General features: G+C 37.5%; 2 protein-coding genes across 2 annotated transcripts; one reads left to right on the forward strand and one right to left on the reverse strand.

Annotated features, from left to right (window-relative positions):
• Nucleotides 1-3,093: 3,093 nt before the first annotated feature.
• LOC110861012 lies at nt 3,094-10,183 on the reverse strand. The gene is made up of 10 exons (XM_022110125.2): nt 8,803-10,183; nt 8,139-8,423; nt 7,625-7,787; nt 6,845-7,151; nt 6,065-6,258; nt 5,881-5,965; nt 5,449-5,646; nt 4,429-5,380; nt 4,284-4,371; nt 3,094-3,729 (listed from the first exon to the last, which is right to left on the reverse strand). Exons 1-8 carry the CDS (start codon nt 9,015-9,017, stop codon nt 5,289-5,291), a joined length of 1,539 nt encoding a protein of 512 aa, XP_021965817.1. The 5' UTR covers nt 9,018-10,183; the 3' UTR covers nt 3,094-3,729; nt 4,284-4,371; nt 4,429-5,288.
• Nucleotides 10,184-19,778: 9,595 nt separating this feature from the next.
• On the forward strand, nt 19,779-22,399 carry LOC118439490 (trypsin-1-like). The gene is made up of 4 exons (XM_035860817.1): nt 19,779-19,863; nt 20,663-21,067; nt 21,412-21,621; nt 22,038-22,399. Exons 1-4 carry the CDS (start codon nt 19,779-19,781, stop codon nt 22,397-22,399), a joined length of 1,062 nt encoding a protein of 353 aa, XP_035716710.1.
• Nucleotides 22,400-23,274: the final 875 nt, after the last annotated feature.

The following is a 23,274-nucleotide window of genomic DNA, read 5'->3' on the forward strand; positions in this document are numbered from 1 at the left end:
ATTTGTGAAATTTCGAAATTTTTAATCGAATGACTTTGTATTTTTGTTAGATCCACAAACAAATTCAGGCGACGAATTTCACTAGCAAAGTTCAACTTCGAAATCCGCACAAACTGATTTTAATGATACGATCACAAGCCGAGTCAATTGGAAAATATTTGACAATTTCTCAACTTTTGTCAATCATGTTTTCAATTTATATCGCATCTGCAACGGTTTACATTTGCGTCAAATTGGTGACAAGTTCGGAGTGGAATGCTGAATATTACGCGGTGATTGGACAAATGTCGTTTTTCAGTGTGTTTCATTGTACCGAGTTCTGTTCAAAATTTGGGTTGCGACAGATATAGAAGAAGTGGTGAGGACATTTGTATTCTAATTATTCTTAAATTTTTGGAAAGTTTCGGAATATTTTTGTAGGAAAAGAAATTAGCCAAAATTCTTAAGGAGAAAGAATTAGCAGTGATTAACGAAGATTTATATCGTGAGGTAAGTAGTCATATTTATGTAAATATGTATGTATGTAGACTTCAAGAAATTTTATTACTGTTTTATCACTATACATACATATGTGACTTTATCGGCTGGGTGATAATACGTCATCGATCGATGACAGCTTGATCATTACATGGAAATAAACCATTACCAGCTCGGTGGTACTCAATCACAACGATCATCACCCACCGGTAAAAAAACTCAATCACCAGAGTCACCACCACTGGTTTAGAGTGTAAACTTGCGCAATGCTACATACATAAGTAATGAGGGCATGAAAATACATAGTCGGAAATTTTGAATGCAGATATCCAATTGGATTAATATGTTTCACTCTTAGAAATCCGGTATTAAAATGATACCAATTGGTACATATTTATAATTAATACGTTGTGCAGATTGTACATAATTAATAGCGCAGTATTAAAGTTTTGCCACATCGGTGGTTAATTTGTACTGACCGGTATAATTTTAACACCAAACGGTAGCAATTTAAACAGCGAGAAATTAATAACTGCGCCACTATACCAGATTTCTAAGAATGTAAAAATTTCACTTTTCTGAGGATGAGCGCAAGTACACGTCTGGATGCATATTCAATGAATATTATTCATATCCATGCGGACATATTATTAATTTATAAAGTATGAAATGTGAGCTAATTTAATAGGACACTACATATTATTTAATTATTGTAGCTACAAAATATTTGCACTCTTTTGGCCTCGAATCCAACGGAAATTTCGCTAAAAAACTACGTGAAATTAAACAATTCCCTTATTTTGGGGGTAAGGATATGTAATTTAAACAGTTTTAATTTTACGAAATCCCAGAAACACAGATATATTGGTACATACACATGTATGCATGTAAATATTTCCATGCATGAATAATTTTATAATCTAGTTAACTTTTGGTTTTCAGATTTTCGGCCAAGTATTAACCCTTTTTATCGTTTTTATGCAGCTGAATGTTTCCTAAAATTTATGGCTGCACGATTTATGCCGGAGAAATCGTATAAACGAATCTCGACTAATTTATGTCGTGAATTTTTAATTACATAAATAAAGGACAAATGCATACAATTAATACATCTACTCGTATATACATGTGATTATTACTGATTATTTAATAAGGTGTGAAAGCCCTTTATAAGATCGTTATGTCTGAAATGTCTGTCTGTCTGTCCGTTGGTCTGATAACTTTTCAACGAAAACTTCTAACCTCAAGACACATGGCAAGTTCGATGATGGACAGTGTATTAGAGGTGAGTCGGGCTTGGGCTTTAATCGGGCTAGCCCGAGCCCGCCCAGGCCCTACGGGCTTTGGGCGGGCCGGGCTTTTGAGTTTGGCCTTTGAGTAGGGCCGGGCCTGGGCGGGCTTTACTTGAGTAGGGCTTGGGCGGGCCCGGGCTTTTGAGTTGAGCCCATGAGTCGGGTCGGGCCTGGGCGGGCTTTTCTTGAGTCGGGCTCGGGCTTTACTCAAAAGCCCGACTAATATTTTTCGTGGAGTTAGGAGTAATATGAGAGTCAAAAGTTTGGCCAAAAGCGCACCATTTGTATTTTATACTTGCAATTCACAATGCATTATTGTATTCTCATAGTATTTTCATTAAAAAGTAATTCCAATATCAAAAATTTTCAAAATGGAAATGATTGTTGTTATTGGTGTGAAAAAATTACTAGCAGGGTTGCACATCTAAAGTGTGAAAGGACGGAGAATTCAAAATAAGCTTACTGTGCAAGAGGATACATATTCAAAGACGGTCAGGCTATTGGATCAAGCGAGGTCAGCATATCCTGAAATTTTGGTGTGGCGCCACACAATTTCCACTGATGCAGAAAATTACTCCAAGGATATTATCAATCCCCGCATCACAAGCTAGTGATGAGAGAGTGTTTTAAAGCACCGGTTTAACGTTGACCACCAGTCGCACTGAACTTAGGATTAGCGGCAGTAGTTTATCCAACCTGACATTCGTTCATAAAAACTACGTTTTTTGTTTACTAAACATCATTGACACTAACAGTTTTGGGTTTATTTATTTTTGTACCTTGTGAAAATAATTTATTTTTTACTAAACCTTTGAAATGTGTTTGTTAAATAATTTGAACTTCTTTATTTATCAATTCGTGTTTCGTCATGCGTAACTTAGAACGCTCTACAAATCTTATTTTTAATTGTATAAATAATTTGTCACGCCATAACAAAAAAGCCGGATTAAGCCCTATGCGCCCGGGCTCAAAGCCCGATGGGCTCGGGCCTGGGCGGCCAAGCCCTATAGGGCTTGGGCGGGCTCGGGCTTTAGAAAATGTGGACTTGGGCGGGCCCGGGCTTTTGAGTTGGGGTTTGAATAGGGCTTGGGCGGGTCGGGCTTTTGAATAGGGTTTTTGAGTCGGGCTTGGGCGGGCCGGGCTTTGAAAATCTTAGGCCCGACTCACCTCTACAGTGTATGTAGGTCACCCCCTTCAAGGGGTAAGCTTGCAAAATTTAACAGGAAACTTAATCCCTCTAATTCAATGATGATCTCCATTTTGACCTCAAAGGTCACAGTTAAAATTATTACGCAGAAATAAAATATCTCTGTAGTTAACATGGTTGCACAAATATAAATATTTATTTTAGACATTCAATTTTTGATTTTCAAAATTCACGAATTTGATAATAATCTCGCTTTTAACATAACAAATTTCTCCCAACCGAGAACTTTAATAACTTCATGGTGGGCAGATGTTGCCAATAAGCTCGGACAACTCTTCGCTGGTGTAATGCTGAATCTTCTCGTTAATCGCGAGCCTAAACTTCTCCACGATGGCGGGATTGTTGGCGGCAAATTCAGAATCCATGCAAGCCTTGAGGTTACCATTGAATGCGGGCCAGTCAACGGGAGCCCAACCGATTTGGAAATTCGCGCCAAGGTCGACCGTGATGTCGGTGAAGGAAAAGGAAGCCACGGACAAGCGACGGATCGAGACACGGTCGTTGACCAGGTTGACGAAAAACGTGGCCTGTCCGACAACTCGGAGTCCGGCAACCGTAATTCTGGCGGTGTCGCCACCAGTGAAGTTTCCGGATGGGATACATCCCTGCGAGTAGGGCGTCGCGTCCAGGTAACCGGTCGCGGAGTAGGTCGCGTCCAGGCTGAGGTTATCAAGTGTGATGGTAAACATGTTCGTGATCATGTCGATCGTCCAATAGGACGAGTAGGTGTTCAGCCCGTTGATGGTGAAGACTCTGTTAATAAGTACATATACTCTTAAAAAACTGGTTAAATCATTACTAACCGGAGTGTGCACGTGTACAACTCTATCGACACAATAATAGATAACGGACATTACTAAATATTTAGTGATGTTGTGGTAGTGAAAAATTGACTGGTCGGAAGGAAGCTATTTACTACAAATCCGGTGGGAAGACATTATTACTAAATCATCAATACCAGCACGGTGTATATTCAGGGTGGTTTAAATGTCCGGTTACAATGGAAAATTTTTCAATGGGAAAAATTCGTAAATCTCCGTTAATTACGGATTTGGGATTGAGATTTTTATTAATTTTTATCAAAACTAATGGAACACAGATGACAAAATTCTTAAATATTGAATTTCAGAGCAAAATTTCGGTAACTAATGGAGATTTGCGAATTTTTCCCATTGACAAATTTTCCATTGTAACCGGACATTTAAACCACCCTGTACATTTGTGACTCAATATAAATACGGGATTTTTTAGAGTGTGTACAAAATGCGACAAGGGAACACCTAACACCGCACCGGCTCAACACTTACCCATGGCTTCCGCCCTCATGAATTTCGAGAATCGGGTGGTAGGTTATATTCAAGGGGCCCTCAGGGCCGGTATATTCTTCGGGAAGGGCTGCAAATTAGGGAATCTTAAAATTCCGAAATTTTAGAATTTTTACCCAATTCTTACGACATGGTGGGTTGGAAACACGAGTTTGCCTGATGGAGTTGGCCAAGCTGCCGGCGACGAGGAGCAGGACGATGACGATGACCTGCATGGTGACGATTTTATTGGAAAAGTTGAGACTTGGAAACTTATTTATTGGGAAAGCTAGAAACCTGACTGACGACAGTTTATTTGTAAATATGTAATGGGATTCTGGGTGCTTCAAATAAACAGAAGGTATTGGGAACGTATCGGAGGAGAAGATAAGGTAATAATTGGTATGAAACTATCGATAAGTGTTGCCATCCCTAATCGATATGGACGAAATGATCAGTAATCTCTCATTACATAGAAGAATACAGGAATTAGGCTTGCGTACATACAAATTTGAATAATCGATAACGAATGTGATTGCTTGATCGGTTCGAAAAGTTAATTGAGTTGTGTAATAGATTCCTCGTTAAATAATTGGAGAGATTAACGCCGCAGTGTATAAGGGTTTTGAATTCGAATTTTTGTATCTCGCCTTTCCCTTGTTCCATGTCTTAAAATCGCGATTATAAAACGTGTTTATCTCCGTGCGTTTCTTTGAAAAGTGAAGATTTTATTGTATTTACATATGTATCTAAAAATCGACAAATTTTACGCTCTTTTGGAGAATTTATATTGTATCGTAATTTTCAAAATGTGTACATTAATAATTCTATGAAGACTTTTTAAAAAATTGTCCACAAATTTTCCAACGTTTGTAGAAAATCAAGGGAATGTGCGAGGCAGACTGAGACTTACCTTCTTACATCTACATATTTATTTTGAAATAATATTATATGTAACATAAAGATTTTTGAAAATAATGTCCTTGCGCGTACTTGACGATAAAAGTTTTAACTCGAAATTTTAACCGCGCTTGACCCCTTATCCGCTTTAATTTTCTGTCCTCGTAAAATGAAGAAGCATATAAAGAACAGAATAGAACCTGATTTGAAAATAAGAGAAATTCATTTTACGAATATTTGAGTATAATTTTTGATGATAACCACCTACTTCCAAAAAGTGCTCCTGGATACAGAATTACAACCGCGGTCCGATAAGTGAACGCATGAGCGAGGGGGTTTACGAACACGGGGGTGTTTCCACCGATGTTGTTGATGCATAGGAGCGCCACAGCCACGGATTTTGATCGAATGCTGGCCGGCACGAGTTCCACCAAGACGGCAAACATTACTCCGAACCAGAATTCGGCTATGTGTTGAACAGAAAAATTAATAAGACATAAATACAGTTGAATTATTTGTGCGTGTCACCTCATTTGAATATTTTGACGGATTCGGGAGAGACATAGAGTTTATTTAATGTGGAAAGCCCGTATCGCCGAAATTGGGCATAGTGAGATTTATGTAAATGAGGTGACACGCACAAATAATTTCACTGTACGTACATGCGTGCATTTAAATAAAATGACTTATGTATACATACCTGCGAGATATCCAACAAGAAGAAAGTACAGAGCTAACGGAGGACTTACAAAGAATTGGGCAAATGCGAATGGAAAAGCCACCAACTAAATGCAATAATATGCAAATTTATACATAATCGAAATTTCAGACCAAAAATTTTCACGTATATGTATATTTATGCAGCCATCAGTCAATTTACTTACCTGGCTTATCCCTAAGACTAGGGCTCGTGCCGAGATGCCCATAGTACTGACAAGACTGTCGGATAACCATCCACCCAGAAAACAACCCGTGACGCCACCCCCGATGGAAATAATGGTCAACATGGCAGACACGTCGGTGTCGGGATAGTACGTTTTAAAGTACAGGGCGGAATTATAACCCCAGCAAAATCCCCCTATAAAAAGTAATGACGTCATGGTTATGGTTTTTGATCGACCTCCGGATGAAAATGCATAATGTACAGTGGAGTTTTTTGTGCGTGTCACCTCCTTTACATCAATTTCATTATGCCAATTTTCAGCAATACGGCATTTTTATGTTGAATAAACTAAGGGCATACATATTCACGACAACGTCTTATTTCGCACCGCAACTCATTTAGCAAACTTCATGATATTAGGATCATAATATTTCTGCAGTGAGTGGATTCGCAAAATATGACTTGGCAAATCTACTTAAAACACATATTTTGATATGGTTTCCATGAATTTGCGTAATTTCTCTTGCTGAAGATTGTGAGGATGAGTTTGCGTAATAATAACTTGCCCAATAAATTTGCGAAAAACATAACATGGTTTTCTAGTAAAATCTTTGCGAAATCTTGTAGATGTTGCCAAGCTTCGCAAGCTATGTTTTCATGCTCAATTTGCGAGATATGCTAAGGTTGACGTGAGTACGCTCTATGTTTCTCGTAATTTCGTCAAAATATGTAAATGAGGTGACTAGCACAAATAATTCCACTGTATTTATGTATTCATTACCTGCATGCCTCACACAAGCACCCAAGACCAAGAAAATCAGAGCTGGATTTTTTACCGTTTCCCAAGCAGATTTAGATTCAAACTCAATTTCCTTTCCTTCATCTTCCTTTCCAACCGCCTGAGTTTCTTGCTTAATATTCTTCTCTGAATTGGTAGAAGTTTGATTACATTTTGTTGTTTCTTTTGGGCTAGACTTGGACACTTCATCTTCATCTCTCGTTCGTTCCGGCTCCTTTGCAGTGAAGAGGAATAAAAATGTGATTGCGAGACCGGGCAGTCCTGCCAGAAAATAGGAAGCTCTCCAACCCTATTGTACAATTTATCACAATTTATGTATTCATCCTTTGCCTGTGTGTGTAGATGAACATACATATTTTACACTCTTAATAATTTTAAGATTATTACCATCGGAGGTACTATCTGCAATGGGACAATGCGCGGTGAGGAATGTGATCTCACCAAATGGTGACAATGTTTTTCACCGCATAGTGATAAATCTTGCCCCCATGGAGACAAATTACAACTGTTAGTTTTATCACCATTAGGTGAGTCACATTATCACCGGGTGGTGAAGTTACATTTGCACACCATTCAATGACGATTAGACATTTATCCAAAACGTCATCGGTATAGTAGTAAAATATCACTAACACTTTACTAACCTCAGGTACATAACAATTTTTTATTTTCAGGATTACCACGCGGTAGAATTGCACCTCCGACGGTAACATTCTCATCAGTAAAAACTACTGAGAGTGTAGATAATTTTGATTTGCTCACTTGGTCAAAGAGATTAGCTGCCGTGACATGATTCCCCAAGGTGAAGGATGTTCCATATCCGATGTAAATCCCGGAGTGGAAAATCCCCATGGCCAAACCTCGATTCCTTTTGGGAAACAGGTCCGCGATAATGGTCGTGGCCAAAGGTACGCAGGATGATTCCCTATAATTTTATTGTATGTAATTTGTATTTACTAACAAACTCATGACAATTAAAGCTAAGTACTCAGAATGGACTTTTCACGTGAAAAACTAATTTTTCTGAAATTCGGCTCAAGTTAAGCCCGAGTGGTACTGAGCACTTGGAACGAAGCTCGAAATCTCGTTTTTAACTCAACTGAAAATTGAGCAAAAGATGCGTGAAATAGTGGTACATTCCGTCCACTTACAAATTTAGCTGAAACGTCAATTTATGTAAAAAAAAATTAAGCAAGTTGTCGTTTCCCGTGAGAACTCGTTCCGAGTACGAGGCTTTAATTGAACAGAGAACAAAGAAATGTGTAAGTATGTATACCACGCAGCCAGAAACATCCGTGCTACAAACACGTGCCAATACTCTGTAGCGAATGATGTCCCCAAAATTGCCAAGCTGAAAAAGAAGGTGGCCAAAGAGAAACATCGAACTCGGTTTTTCTTATCGGCCAGATAACCCCAGCCTAAAGCTGTAATAGTAAAAACGAGTATGAAAGCTGGCCCGGCTAAGATATGGTATTCTAAACCCAGTCCATTGTAGTCCCATTTGCAGATGTGCATAACTTCGGACGAACTGACGACCGTGGTGACCGTGACATTGAGGCATCTATTCAATGGAAATAATTAGAAAAAACTGTTCCTTGTAGTTTGTACACACATAATAAAATTAATAAAATTATCATAATAAAATTATTAGAATAATTTTTGGATTCGATTGTTACCGGCGGAGGTACTACACAATTCTACCCCGTAGTAACACTATAGTAACCAGTTGTCTTCTGAGGGTAAGAAATTGCGTCCTCTCGGTAATTTTTTTATTACGAGAGCATTGACATTGGGGACTAAGCAGGATTTAGCCTCTTTATATATGTTATCCTTCCGTGATAAAATATTACCGAAGTCGTAGAATTGCATAGTAAACCCACCGGTAACAATCGTATCATAAAATTGTTAAGCGTGTACATAAATATTTAAATATGACTCACGTTACTTCGTCAACGATACCGGAACACGTGGCAGAACTGATATTGGTCACTTCATTATTTTTGAGACATGCTTTATCTCCGAAATGTAGTTCTTGCGCCATGGGGCGAGAAACGGACCCTAGTAAAAAATGCCCCAGTTCCCCAGTGGAATAAGTACACCCCAGAAGAAACAAAGTCCACCATTCCGCAGCACCTGTCACTCCTTTGGCTGTCATTCTTGCAGTGATGCAATTTGAGTTTTTTGATGGAATTGGTACCCGTTCGTTCAATTGATCAAGGTCAAATCTCTAGATTTTATTTTATTTGTGACACTTTTTTACGTTTTGTTTGACTTTTATCTCATTTATGGAATCTCTGCCTGCATCCAGAAAATCGGATAAAAAGCGGAACGTGCACTGAACCAAATCCATGCTGGAAACACAATCACAAGCTAAAAAATGATTTCTATTTATGTACATAAATGAAAATGTGGGCACTATTGTAAATTGAGAATCTATACAGTTCCAAATGTCTTTTGTGATTGAGCCACTTGTAATAAAATTATGAATTGTTGTAATTTACATACTTCTTTGCTGTGCAGGTGTCGTGTCAATAAAACATGACATGACAGCAATTATGAACACATGGCAGATTGCAGATCGCGTGTTATATAACTAAGATCGTTTTGATGGGTTGGTACTTATCTACCTTGCGTTATGACAGTGGCCGCGGAAGGGTGGGGACAGAGGGACAATGTACCAGAGTTATTCGATATGGCCGCATAATCTGTCTATGTTATATAAACCCCTCTCTACCCTATTCTACAATGCTATTGCCCCCAGATGTCCCCATCGCTTCCGCGGCCACTGTTTTGTGCAATAATTATAACCCTTTACAAAGCAGATCAAATCCAATTATTTAAAACGCTTGCTCCTTGAGTCTTCTTGAAGGGTTTCCAGAAATCAATTCTGTTAATTATCCAAGCAGAACAGTTACATATGTATGCACTTTTAATGTTTTTTAAATTATTTTGTTGTGATAATGTTCAACAGGAAGGCAAAAAACACACTAAACGTATTTAGTAAATATGTACTTCGCAAAAAGTGAATGATGTCGAGATATCGCTATTATGTACACATCGATTTCTTAAAATACCACAAAACAGTTTCACAAAGCGTGCACGGTTTATCACAAGCAGATGAAGAGGAAGATGTAATGCATTTTGTGGTAGTGCTATTTTTTTATATCTGCAACGTATTTCTGGTACGCCACGCTGCTAAAAATCTTGTAGAGTCACATAAATTTGTACACATATATACCTATGTACTCAGTACTGGTATTGATTTGGTAATAACTGCCTACTGGATTGGGAGCAGTGTGTGGTAAATTTTTCATTACTACAAGTTGTAGTCTACAACATTACTGAACGGTAATGCTCGTTATTACCTGTGCCGGTAGAGTCATATACATATGTATGTACTCCGGTCAGTAATGATTTAATGCCAGTTTTCTAAGAGTGCATGAACCATGTCCAATTGTATGCTAACTAGATGATCTTGAGATGCCATGCCAAAAATACAATGCTGGAAGGACGTCAATTCTTTTGCTTCTATCCCCGTGACACGATCTAATTTACCCAGATTTGTCTATTAATTTTTACGCCTCATTTGTTGTCTATGCATTTGTGACTAATTTATATCTTATTGTAAGCTATCGGAAAGGAATTAAAAATCCCTTCGGTGACACGGTTTGATGGAAATTATTGGAGACGGGAAGTAAATAATAAGTGTACTTATATGCACATATTTATGTTCAATGTTGTATTTTACAAAAACCAACATACATAAACTAATGTATGGTAACTTTTGAAATTTTCATGGTACTAAATACTACCGGACTAAGCAGACAAGTAGCAGTAGCTGGAGTTCTACCAAAACGGCATGCAGGATCTGTCAGGATGCGTGGGCCGAGTAAACATTTTACTCTTAATCAAGTTACAAATGTTTTATAACATTATTTTTAAGAGTGTATTGAATTGAGGTTATTATTTCATTATTCCCAAATTACGGAAGAAACAAACTTAGGTAATTGAAATGGCACTTCTTTCAGCAAGTTTATGCCATATCTAAATCTATGCTAAGTCACGTCCTAGTCAGTCAGTCAGTCCATCAATCACTCCAAGGGAACGTCAGAAAATAACGTTATCAAAAAATGTGGGAGAGTGGTTTTTGGTCGCCTATCTTATTTGGATTAGCTTGACATGCGTAGGGCAAGGAAGGGGTGGTCTAAAAATCGGCGCTTTTTGATGACATAATGCATTATTAAAATTGATTAACTTTTGGGGTTTTATACAAATACAATTACCCCGAATATATAAGTCGTCTCACATTCCCGTCGATACTATGTGGGATGATTTGTCTATTTACTAAGGTGAGAAGTAGTTTATGTCTTCACGCTCAACTCGTAACTAAGGAAAAATCCTGGACAATTCAGGTTTATTCAGGTCTCAACTAAAAGTGGCCGTCTTATTAAAAATAAGAGTCAATTAAAAAAATGCTCTATTTTAGTATCATTCTGCATTATCACATGACCAGAATTGCATTAGTTGACATGAAGACGGGTAGGTCACTCCAAGGAGAACAACATTGCATCATCTTAAAAAATGAAACATGATTCAACACTTGATGTTATCTAGTTGCTATAAACAGGTAATGCATTAAACTTTGGATTAGTGAGATAACTCAGGAGGAGAGCTTCACCACTTGCAAACTTGCAACTCTCAGATCTTGATGGCTTTGCATAATATGTTATAGGTACTCTCGATAAGAATCCAATTTTACTCAAATTTTCGAAATCTTTAACCGTTATACTCCCAGATAGCTTATGTATCGTACCCAATATCAAGCTCAACTTTTTAAAATTTTTCAATATTTTCGAAAATTTTCTGATCAGGAATTTGATTTCGGAAAAATAAAAATGTCAAAAAAATCGAGTTTGACCTTGGGTATGATAAAACAACTATCTACATAGGAGTATAATGGTGCAAGAATTTTAAAAATCCGAGTAAAATTTGATTTTTCGCGAGGATTTTAAGGAGTAAAACCAGAGCTTTTTCCCGTTTTTGGACTCATTTGAATGGGTGTGGCTGGGGTAAATGTGGCCATGCAGCCAAACCACTGAAGGGTTCTTGTTACGTGCTACAACATCCAAACGGGCATCAAGATCTGAGAGGGGCAGGTGGTGAAGCTCCCCTCCTCAGTCACTCATTGCTACTACGACGTGCATTATTTCTAGACTCGTCTGCCTTGATAATTCTCGGGTTTTGAACTCATGATTCCCACGGTGGCCCGACCAATGTGCAAAGACAAATGTGCAAACGACAAATGTGCAAAGACGTTTGTGCAAATGATAAATGTGCAACCTGACAAATGTGCAGCCCGATAAATGTGCAAACGATACAGTCAATGGAACAAGTATAGGCACCACCCACGCAAGCTAAATAAAAATGGTTATAACTTTGGATTGCATCATCAAATTAGCATGAAACTTTGTACACATTTAGCAAATCTAATGTAGTTTCGATTATAATCATGTTCCCGACTGAAATTAAATAACCGTAACGTTATTCTGATTTTGACACAAACGCGTCAGGTTACAACCTGCAAAAAGTATTGGCAACCTATGGGTTAATTGCTTGTGCGAAATTTTTATGACGATAAACCTCTACCTATTGTCACGGTAAGTTAATCAGATCACAAAATATAACTTTATCTGCTTCGTAAGTCCAGATTGGTATTGTCTAGAGCCAAAATTGCGACACCAAACGAGCTATTTTTGGCGGAGCGAGAAATAATCTTGCCTCCTTCTCAAACAAGCTTGGATATCAAAAACTCAGACATAAAACATGCCCAGCAATATTTACTATTAGAAACTTAGCCAAAAAACATGAAGCGATATTTTAAATTGCTGGTTTCCCATGATCCGGCTGAAAAAAGTCACCTTAGCCCAAAATCGACAGATTAATCAAGCAAGAAGTCACTCGAGATCGGAAGATTTCGGCTCCCAAAACCATGTTGAATTTGAGAACCAAGTGTGGGGCTAATATATCCTTCAATTTGGTGATCAATCAAAAATCATGCAATGGGGTTTCAGGGTCCAGAAGCCCGACTGACGCGGGGGTCCCCAAAACCAACTAACTCAATAAATTGTAATGGGCTAAACACCACCCTAAACAGACTTCCAATGAATGAAAAAGGGTCTGCTGGTCCGACATAAGCAAATTCTACTTATTCGGGGCCAATTGAATGGTTAAAGTCTGGCGGGTGCCATTAAAGGCTCACAAAGAGGAATATGTTCATATGGCAGTTAAACATAAAGGAGGATCGATTATGGTTTGGGCTTAAATGACCAGTTCGCGGCGTAGCTACGTGGTCATTATCGATGAAATCATGATTAATCAGGTCTAATTAATCATTCGAAACGATAATTTGAAAACACTTCACAAAAACACGACCTAGGAAGTAATTTCATATTCCAAAAATGCAGTGGCCCCAAAACATGCATCCACATTAAGATGCATGCAGATTTTTGGAGACCGAAAAGGTTAAGCTTCCTTTGTTGGCTGCACAGTCTCCCGATGTGAATCTGATTGTCCGGGTTGAGAAAAGAGCGACTGGTGGAAAACCACCCGTCGAAAAACGAGCTTGGCAAAATTTCGAACGAAGAGTGGACTTTGTCAAATGAACCCCGATTAATTGCAAACTTGGCGAGTTGGCAAATTATACTATCAAACAATTATTCAGCATGTCTACTATAACTCAAAGGGTCCTGCTTGAGTCACTTCCAACCCATGAATGTAATCAATGTTTTTTTCTTGTCGGGCTTTGGTTTATAAACATTGGAAATGTTTTGCAAAATTGTAGCAACGCGCAACATGGTTACCATTTTATTAATACCTGTGGTAATTTTGCATGGTTTCCATTTCATTCCATGTTTTTTGATACATTTGAATTAATTTCTCGAAACCTAGAAATGTACAATCTTCAATTCTTTGATGAAAAATCACCAATAGTATGACCATCAACATATGCAAATATTTGCAAAATCGTTCGTGGTCTTCATATTTTAATCTGCGCTTTTGTTTTTGGCCTAACTACGTGTTAAACATAGCCCAGGAGAATATTTCTTTCTCCACTTGTGGGCATGTACCATTCCTGAAATTTTCAGGAATGGAAGTTTGATAGTTGTATGACATCATATAAAAAAATCAGAAATATCGCTGGTGGGCTTCATAGTCTTATAATTAACCAAAATTTAGCCCAAAACGATCACCATAACAGATTTCCTTCTTTAGCATTACATAAATGTAAGGTTAGCATTACAGTCAGGGTTACAAGTGATATATATCACTGAGTGAGATTTAGTGAGATTTAATGATATATATCAATCATCTCAGTTGGGGCTGAGTGAGAAATATGAGAAATAATGAGATAAACTTGTAGTTCATGACCCCGTCCGCTAGGTGGCGCTAGTGCATGACTCATAAATCTCACTAAATCTCATATTTCTCATGTCTCACTATTTCTCATTATATCTCAGTGAGATGAGATTTGTGCAACCCTGATTACAGTGATTCGGCACGGGAATTTTATTATAAAATTGACAGGGGTCAACCCCGTTATAATGATGATTAGTAATATTTAATAAGTATAAAATCTGCATTATAAGATCTCCAGCTTCATAAGCTTCACCACAAAATTAATGTTTCAGAATTCTTAGTTTTTTGATAAGATGTAATTTGATTTGAAGTGTAAATTATATCAAGATATATTGCACTATTTGTTGGAAAAATTCCTGCACATTTATCGGTTGCACATTTATCGTTTGCACATTTATCGGGCTGCACATTTGTCAGGTTGCACATTTATCGTTTGCACAAATGTCTTTGCACATTTGTCGTTTGCAGATTTGTCACCCCATCGATTCCCACGCAGGTATGATCTTAGCATAAGAAATGAAACGTCACCTATTATTAATTACGCCGTATTCCGAGAATTCTACTATTAGTTTTGAACCTCATGGTTGAAAGAACGTAAAAACTATCATAAAAAGACTATATTCCGAATGTCTATTAAACTGCGTTAAATGTTTGGAGAAATAAGTTAAGTTATGTAGACCCAAGAATGATATAATTTTCTTGAAAAGATGCAGGGGGATCTAACACCAATAAGTAATAAACAATTTTTCTGGAGTCGCATAAATTACATATGTACATAAATGTCAGTTTTACATGTTTAGATACATAGATATTTATTACGTAGGGTAATACAGTCATTGATTCTTAAGTCATAATCAAATTTCAAGACAAATGTGTGAATTTGTACAAAAAAATACTTCTAGATCGTAAATATGTGTCTACACTCAATAATTTTCTGACAAAATTGTTACCTGCGGAGATACGATGCAACTCTACCGCGTGGTAACATTATGGTAACAAATTGTCTTCTGAGGGTAAGAAATTATCTCCGGTATCGGTAATATTTTTATTACATGAGCGTTGACAATGGGGGTCGAGCAGGATTTAGCCTCTGTATATATGCTACCCTTCGGTGATTGATTGATTGATTGATAGTCATTTATTCACATGTTATTCCTTGATCAGTACAATTTAATGACTGGTTTACATCAAGTAACACAACTTAACTACATATCCTACAATGCGATGACGCCAGCGGTCTCGCTCCGATTTTGACGAAACGATGATAATTATGTAGCTTTAGACAAATAATTAAACACGTGTTTCAGGATTTTTCATAATGCTCAGTTTAAACGAAATTATGACGAAATCCGTGAGCGAAAATTCCCATTTTCACCGTGACATTTTTCTCTCAAGGGAGAAAAATACAGATTCTCCATTATGGAGCCCGTCATAATTTCGTTTAAGCTTAAAATGCGTGGGCATGAAGTGTTTTTCTCCGATTTTGACAGGAACAATTTTATATTGCTCATACACGGAAATAAGTGGAACCGAATTTATGCATTTTTCTGAATGCGCATTTTCAGTTGTGGCAGAATTTTCAAATACAAATTTCAGACAAAATCAGAATTTTTTTTAATGCTGTTAATTTTTCAATTTTTACCCGATTTCCAAAATGAAAGAACATTTTTCCACATAATTACATTGCGTAATTTTAGAAACATATTTTTCAGAAACTTTCAATTTTTCAAAATCTCTGGCGTGTTGCATTTTTCAAAATTTAAAAAATTTAAAAAAGTTTAAAAAAATTTTCAAAATTTGAAAATTTATGAAAGCAATTTCAAATCCGAAAAAAACACTTCATGCCCACGCCTTTTAAGCTTAAACGAAATTAGGATGGAATCCTTCAGCGAGATTCTGTAATCTGTATTTTTCTCCCTCACGAGAAAAATGTCACGGTGAAAATGGGAATTTTCGCTCACGGATTTCGTCATAATTTCGTTTAAACTGAGCATTATGAAAAATCCTGAAACACGTGTTGAATTATTTGTCTAAAGCTACATAATTATCGTCGTTTCGTCAAAATCGGAGCGAGACCGCTGGCGTCACCGTATTGTTAGTCTTAAAATTATCCATTTCGCATTACAACTAATCATAATTATTTTTACGCTTTTTCATAACAAACTCCGTGATACGACTACGTACATTTCCTGAGACATGTATTTTATCATCCAAAATTTCTTGTATCATTACAATGTCCAATGTATTCCAGATTAAAATTGAGTAATAACGCACTGAATTGGTAAACATGACCGAGTTGTGCGTCAGTACGTGCATTTTCTGTGAACTTCTAGTTCTGTGACCCGTTTCGTTAAATACATACATATTATTGAATTCATTTATATTGGTCCCATATTTTCTAATCTTAAACAAATTCCATAAAGCATAATATTCAAGCCTCTCGTTAATCGATAACAGATTAAACTTTTCCAATAACTCATCGTAATTTATAACCGCATGTGACCTTCTGCAATCCGCTCTTGCCCTAGTTACAGTATTATTATCAGATTGACATTTCCAGTACGTTTTCGAATAATATTTACCTATTTTTTGGTAGCAAAAGGTAGCTAATAATTGATTGACTTTAGCTTGCATTTTTGTAAAATCACATTGCGTTGCATAGCGTAGCATACTACCTCCGCCGGTAACAATATCGTCAAAAAATTATTGAGAGTGTACATATATACCTAGTCGTATACACTCAAGTGTCAATAGCTGGTTGCTAAGAAACTACGCCACAGAATTAAAATCTGATAAGTGCATTAGATTCGCCATGCGATTTACATTATGATTCACTATGGACTTTGTAATTTTTGAACATCTGGATAAATATATAGGAAATTGAAGAGAAGCAGGCGGCAATAGTTTTTCACAAAAAAAAATCCAAGAAAAATAGTGAATTTGACATGTGCTGAAAAAGTCAAAGGTATACTTTAATTTAGCCCAACGGACTATAAAAAGGTTCATGGGGACTGTATCGACAAAAAAACAGTCGAAGAAGAATTTTTTGAAAACCAACAAGGACCACACCCATCGTTAAGCCACTCAAGCCTGGAATCCGAAGAAATTCACGAAATTCCAACGGAAACCGGGTTCACTGTTGACAGTGTCGACGCAAATTATCCATCGAGTGCTCAAATTGAAGCCTGGGCTTAAGGCTTTAAAATGTGGTACTTGCCAGAGCCTGATCGTACCCCAAAGGAAAGCCAGATTAAATAAATGCAGCAGTCACTTCAAGCGGTACGCTTCAAATAAGTGAGCAGGATTATTTTTACAAATGAGGAGATTTTCACATCGAAAAAATCTTTTAACAAGCGAGTTGTCCTAATCTACGCAAAATCGGTCAGAGACATCCCCCGATATAGACAAAAGGTCAGAAAGTCACATTATCAAGGTTTTTTGATGATTTTTGCAGGTGGGAGATAATTGGGGTAATTTCTCTACGTTTTGCTGAAAATTGGGGGGAGGTGGGGGAATCAAATTTCTGAAAATATGTTTTTGAGTCCGTGGTACATCCCCTAAGTGAGATCCAATTCAATGGAATCGATGGGACCTCTCAGCAGGACTCAGCACGAATTTATATTGCAAAAAATGACCCAAGCGTAGCTAAAAAAACAAATTCCGGTCTTTATCTCCAATCAGAAATGGTTATCATCCCTGCTGGATTTGAATCACCTGAACATGAAAAATGGTCAAATTTAGGGGTAAAGGTGTGTTCTAAACCCCGTAGAAGTGCGGAGGCTTGGAAAAAATTTCTGACCCCGGAATGACACAAAATGCCCCTGGAATCTGTGCGTAATTCCATCGAGGAGTGGTCGTGTCTTCTTTAGCGTAGCATTGACGCAGGAGGAGGAAATTTTTAAGACTAAAAATTGTTTTTGAATTGAAATTTATCTGGCTTGACGGTAAAATTAGTCAAAAATTGCTAAGTTGAGAACTACAAAAGTAATAAAGCTATATGTCATTGACACTTGAGTGTATACGACTAGGTACAAAGATGAGTATGTAATCATTAATCCATCCGTTCCGATGTGAATTTGACATTTGAAAAGTTGTAAATTGAGTGCATTCTGTTATTCAGAGGATGAGAACCACATGTTCGCACATGATCAAAAGCATGCATCGTTATTAATAAACTTGTTGATGTTTATAATTATGAGTAAATGTCTAATTTAACCTTTTCATATTCATACATTCGCCTACACATGCATATGTACATAACTTATGTACAACAATGTCATGCAGCACTCAAGGTCACCGACCTGTACAACGTGTCTAAAATAAATATGTAAACTTTTACCTAGAAATTATTCATTATTTACGAAATGCATGCATTGCCATGAAAATCCGTGAGACGTTTGTCTCGCAGGAATGCACTGAAAAATGTCCATACAAAATTATGACTCAAAAGCTCACTACACTCTTAGTCGTCGCCGAACAATGTGTATTTGTAACTTCATGGTGATAAACTTAACACCAGTTAGTGATAATTCGTAACAATTCAGACAAGATTTACCATCATGCGGTGAAAAACATTACCGTCATTTGATAAAGTTATAAAATGCACTCCGCCCGAAGACGATTAACACAGGGTTTTAAGAGTGTATGTACTGGCACGTCACCTTTTTAACATTTAACGGGATCCGGACAAAATGTGGAAAATGAAATGTAGAAAAGACTAAATATGAAAATCTAATCTGGATAGCCTAAATATGGAAAACTGATTTTTGAGTGTTCCAACTGATACAATTTAAAAAAATCTTACTCATTCGTTTGAAACAGAACATTATAAAATAAACCGTCTAAAAATTTTATTATCAAATAGGAAATCTTATGAAGTGGTAGCCCATTGAGCAGGAACGTGTAGGAACAGCTCGGTATTAAAATGATACCATATCGGTAGCAAAGTTTTTGGGACCGTTGTAATTTTAATTTCAAGTCGTAGCTTATTTAAAGCTGAGAAATCAATACCTGCGTAACTACGTATGTACATATGTACTTACATATACCAGAGTTCTATCTAGATAACAGTGCATCGTCATATGCACCGTTAATTCAGACGCATCAGCATGTCAGTTCTGTTATAAAAAACGTTTCACGAACACTGACACTGAAATGCGTTACAAAGTCAAATCCCATCACCAGGCTTGGTCCTGGAAGCGAATAATAAAGTAATTCTACAAACAAGGCTAATTAAAAACTGTGAATCTGCTAAATATGTATGCACATAAATGTATGTATTTATATAGGTATAGACTCACCTAATAAAAATGTGAATGACCCAAGATTTTGAAAACGATGGCACGGAAAAACCTTAAAGATGTCACACAAAATAACACCAAATCCATTCAAATCCCGGTAATAAATATCCCAGATAAAGATGACTATATATTTATTAACGCATAAGCTTTGAAGTGGTCAAGTCGTACTTTTTTTTAAATACTAATAACTGCCTATTAACATGGAAACGAAGAAAATGGTGAATTTCAAGTTTTCCCATTTCATAATCTTCCTACTCTTTGCCACTTCATGGACACAAGGAAAACGTAAGTTTTAAATTTAAATTTACATTATTATACTCTTAAAAATCTGCTGTTAATCGTCATCGAACGGTGTGCATATATGTACATGTGTGACTTCACTTGTGATGTTTCTAACCAAATGGTGATAAATTTAACACAAGGCAGTGACAATTTGTCATCATGCGGGTAAGATTTATCACGATGCGGTGAAAACCATTTTGGTGAATATGCACATATGTATGCACACCGTTATGTGACGATTCACACCAGGGTTTTAAGAGTGAAAAAACCAGACTTGTTTTACACCCACTTCGTGTTCCTCCGCTTTTACTCTTAAAAATAATTTTACCCTTTTGAAAAGTAACTAGAAGTAAACTGTCCTAAGTTCTGAGTAAACTTTTCCCTTTATAAAGGTACAGTATAATGTTAAAAATCTGGTGAAGTCATATCTATATATACTCCGTGATGCTATAGATTTGGTATTTGGTAATAACTTCTCCCCGGGTTGGTAATAGATAGATAATTGGATTCTGAGGCGTGAGTTTTTAACACCACAACGGTGTATATGTAAATATTTCTCACCATACGGTGATGCCCGTTATCACCACGCCGGGTAATTCATACGTATGTATATGCACTCCGGTTGGTGACGATTCAAGACCGTTTTGCTAAGCGTGTATCTACACATGTGCATACATATTTAGGCAATCTTACCTTAGATTTTGCATACTTCCTAGACTGCATTTACTTTTCAAAAGGGTAAAACTACCTATTTTTAAGAGTGGTTCTTGCAGGTTGAAAACCTGACTTGTGTCAATTTCAGGTGTTCCCCGAGTTGCGGGTGGATTCAACCAGTACGCCCCGCACCAAGTAAGTTTGGTGGACACTGTGGAGGGCACACATTTCTGCGGTGGGTCAATCCTAAATTCGCACACCATCATTACCGCCGCCCATTGTCTGTACCGTCGAAATCGTGGCAATGAGCCGCCATCCCTGAACACCCCTCGAATTCCGCACGAGATTCGCGTCGTGGCTGGAGAGTACAGTCTCCAACTTCGCGACGGAACGGAACAGATCCGTCAGGTCAAGGTACTCCAACCGTATGGCGGGTACGATCCGGATAGATTTTATCAAAACGATATCGCTCTCCTCCAACTGACAGCCCCACTGAAAATAAATCGATTCGTTCATCCAATTCGGATACCGAGTCGAAACAGGCAGTTTAAAGGTTGATTTGGAGATTTGGGACATTTTCATTTACATATTTTACACACAGGGTGGTTTAAATGTCAGTTTACAATGGACACATTTTCAATGGGAAAAATTCGTAAATTTCCATTAGTTACGGACGGGTTTGGGATTGAGATTTTTATTAATTTTTATCAAAACTTATGGAACACTGATGACAAAGTTCTTAAAATATTGAATTTCAGAGGCAAAATTTCGGTAAGTAATGGACTCCATTAAATGGAGATTTGCGAATTTTTCACATTGAAAAATTTTCCATTGTAACCTAACATTTAAACCACTCTGTATTTGTGTACATATGTACATATTTATAATACTTTGCAGGAAATGTAACCGTGTATGGATGGGGAGCCTATATTTCCAAGGTGTATTTGCATACAAACAGCTATTCCGCGGTCACACCTGACACCCTGCAATCCGGCGTAATGTCAATCATCCCAAGTTCTGAGTGTCGCCGTGGTCTGAACAACTGGAGCGGATTTGATGAACAAGTCATGTTTTGTGCGAGGTCGAGTAAAACATCGATTTGCGAAGGTGCGGTTATTTCTTTATTTATCGAACTTATGTATTTTATAACGGCGGTGTCATCCCACGTGTGACACCCGAATGTCGTTTAATGATGTATGTTAGGTGACCCGGGGTTGAAATCACGGTCTCAAATTCTGCAATAATTAAGAACAAATAGATACATTTGTGTCAGTATTCTGCATAATTTTTTATGCAGAAAATTTCTGAAAAAACTTTTACACGTGTACATATGCACATATATAGCTATGCATGTCTTTACAAAATTAAATTGTGCTAAATTTGTGGAGAAAGTTTGGCGAATTATTTTAGAAACTTTGGCCAAGTTTGTGGCGAAAATTCGGCCAAGTTTTTGCAGAAAATTGGGCCAACTTTATGGCGAAAATTGGGCCAAATTTCTGAAAGAAATCCGCTCTAATTTTCAGTCGGGGATTCTGGGTCTGGTGCCGTTTGCGCGTATTGTGGACCATTGATGGAACCATCTTCAAACATTGGGGTCGCCCACGCATGCGTTGACGTCCTCTGCGGAATTATTTCAACGGGGTTCAACCACTCGGATTGTTTGGTTGATGAAGACGGAAAACTCCTTAACCCCCCACCGCCCAACGTTTTTACTAAAGTGTCCCTTTTTCCGACTTGGATTAATTCCATGCTCCGCACCAGATTAAAAGTGGACGGCACCTTTCTCTGCGATGATCTTGAATACGTCGCGCAAGGGAAGCAGTGTGATGGAAAGGATGACTGCAGCGACGCCTCAGATGAGCATAATTGCCCCTTGATGAAGTGACATATTCGCCGTTTAAGTGGGATCAAATTGTGCAAACTTCTCGAAATGAATCGAATCTAATAAGTAAGTTATTATGCAATCTAAATAAAGTCGTGCTAAATTTAATAAGAGGATGGCACAGCAAATGGGTATAACTTGTCCAACATTGCGCAAAATTAGTCATAGAATATCGCTGTGTAAATTTGACACAACAATTATTTAGAGTGTGTATTTGTATATATGCGTACATATCTATAATTGTTATGTATTCACATATATAAAGGTTAGTACATGAGACAATTAGTAACTTTGTAAAATCTGTAGACTTGCACACTTTTTCACATATCTACATATTTCTAAGGAGACGTTTAGTAAGAGTACAAAAATTTGTAAGCGCCTGCTTAGAAGCTCTTGATCTGACAATGGAGGCGCAAACCATCTTCAGCCCAGATAATTTTTGGACCTTATTAGTTTGAAAGAGCAAGTCTTTACAAGCAACATTTGGTTCAGCACTTGGGCAGATGCGCAAATTTCAGCAAGTTATGGGCGCCGCAAGTTCGCACAAACGCACGATTTTTCGGACAATGCCCAGCGCGAGCTCAACTTCGTGCGTTTTTGCGAACTTGTGGCGCCCATAACTTGCTGAAATTTGCGCATCTGCCCAAGTGCTGAACCAAATGTTGTTTGTAAAGACTTGCTCTTTCAAACTAATAAGGTCAAAAAATTATCTGGGCTGAACATGGTTTGCGCCTCCATTGTGAGTAAGTTACTCAGATCAAGAGCTTCTCCTTAATTGGATAAAGTTTGTAAAATTATTTTACAAAATTCACGGATTTTACAAAGTTATCTATGTAGGCATGTATGAATACATAGCCTCGATATCTAAGTAGTGTATG

The sequence above is a fragment of the Folsomia candida genome, unplaced genomic scaffold, assembly GCF_002217175.1.
Source record: "Folsomia candida strain VU population unplaced genomic scaffold, ASM221717v1 Fcan01_Sc037, whole genome shotgun sequence".
In the NCBI taxonomy this organism is placed as follows: domain Eukaryota; kingdom Metazoa; phylum Arthropoda; class Collembola; order Entomobryomorpha; family Isotomidae; genus Folsomia; species Folsomia candida.

Coding starts and splice junctions, on each gene's coding strand:
- LOC110861012 (XM_022110125.2), bottom strand. CDS start 9,017: ATGACAGCCAAAGGAGTGACAGGTGCTGCGGAATGGTGGACTTTGTTT. Junction 7,788..8,138: donor CGGATGTTTCTGGCTGCGTG/GTATACATACTT, acceptor ATAAAATTATAG/GGAATCATCCTGCGTACCTT. Junction 5,381..5,448: donor TCCAGGAGCACTTTTTGGAA/GTAGGTGGTTAT, acceptor TTTTCAAATCAG/GTTCTATTCTGTTCTTTATA.
- LOC118439490 (XM_035860817.1), top strand. CDS start 19,779: ATGGAAACGAAGAAAATGGTGAATTTCAAGTTTTCCCATTTCATAATC. Junction 19,864..20,662: donor TTCATGGACACAAGGAAAAC/GTAAGTTTTAAA, acceptor TGTCAATTTCAG/GTGTTCCCCGAGTTGCGGGT. Junction 21,068..21,411: donor TCGAAACAGGCAGTTTAAAG/GTTGATTTGGAG, acceptor AATACTTTGCAG/GAAATGTAACCGTGTATGGA.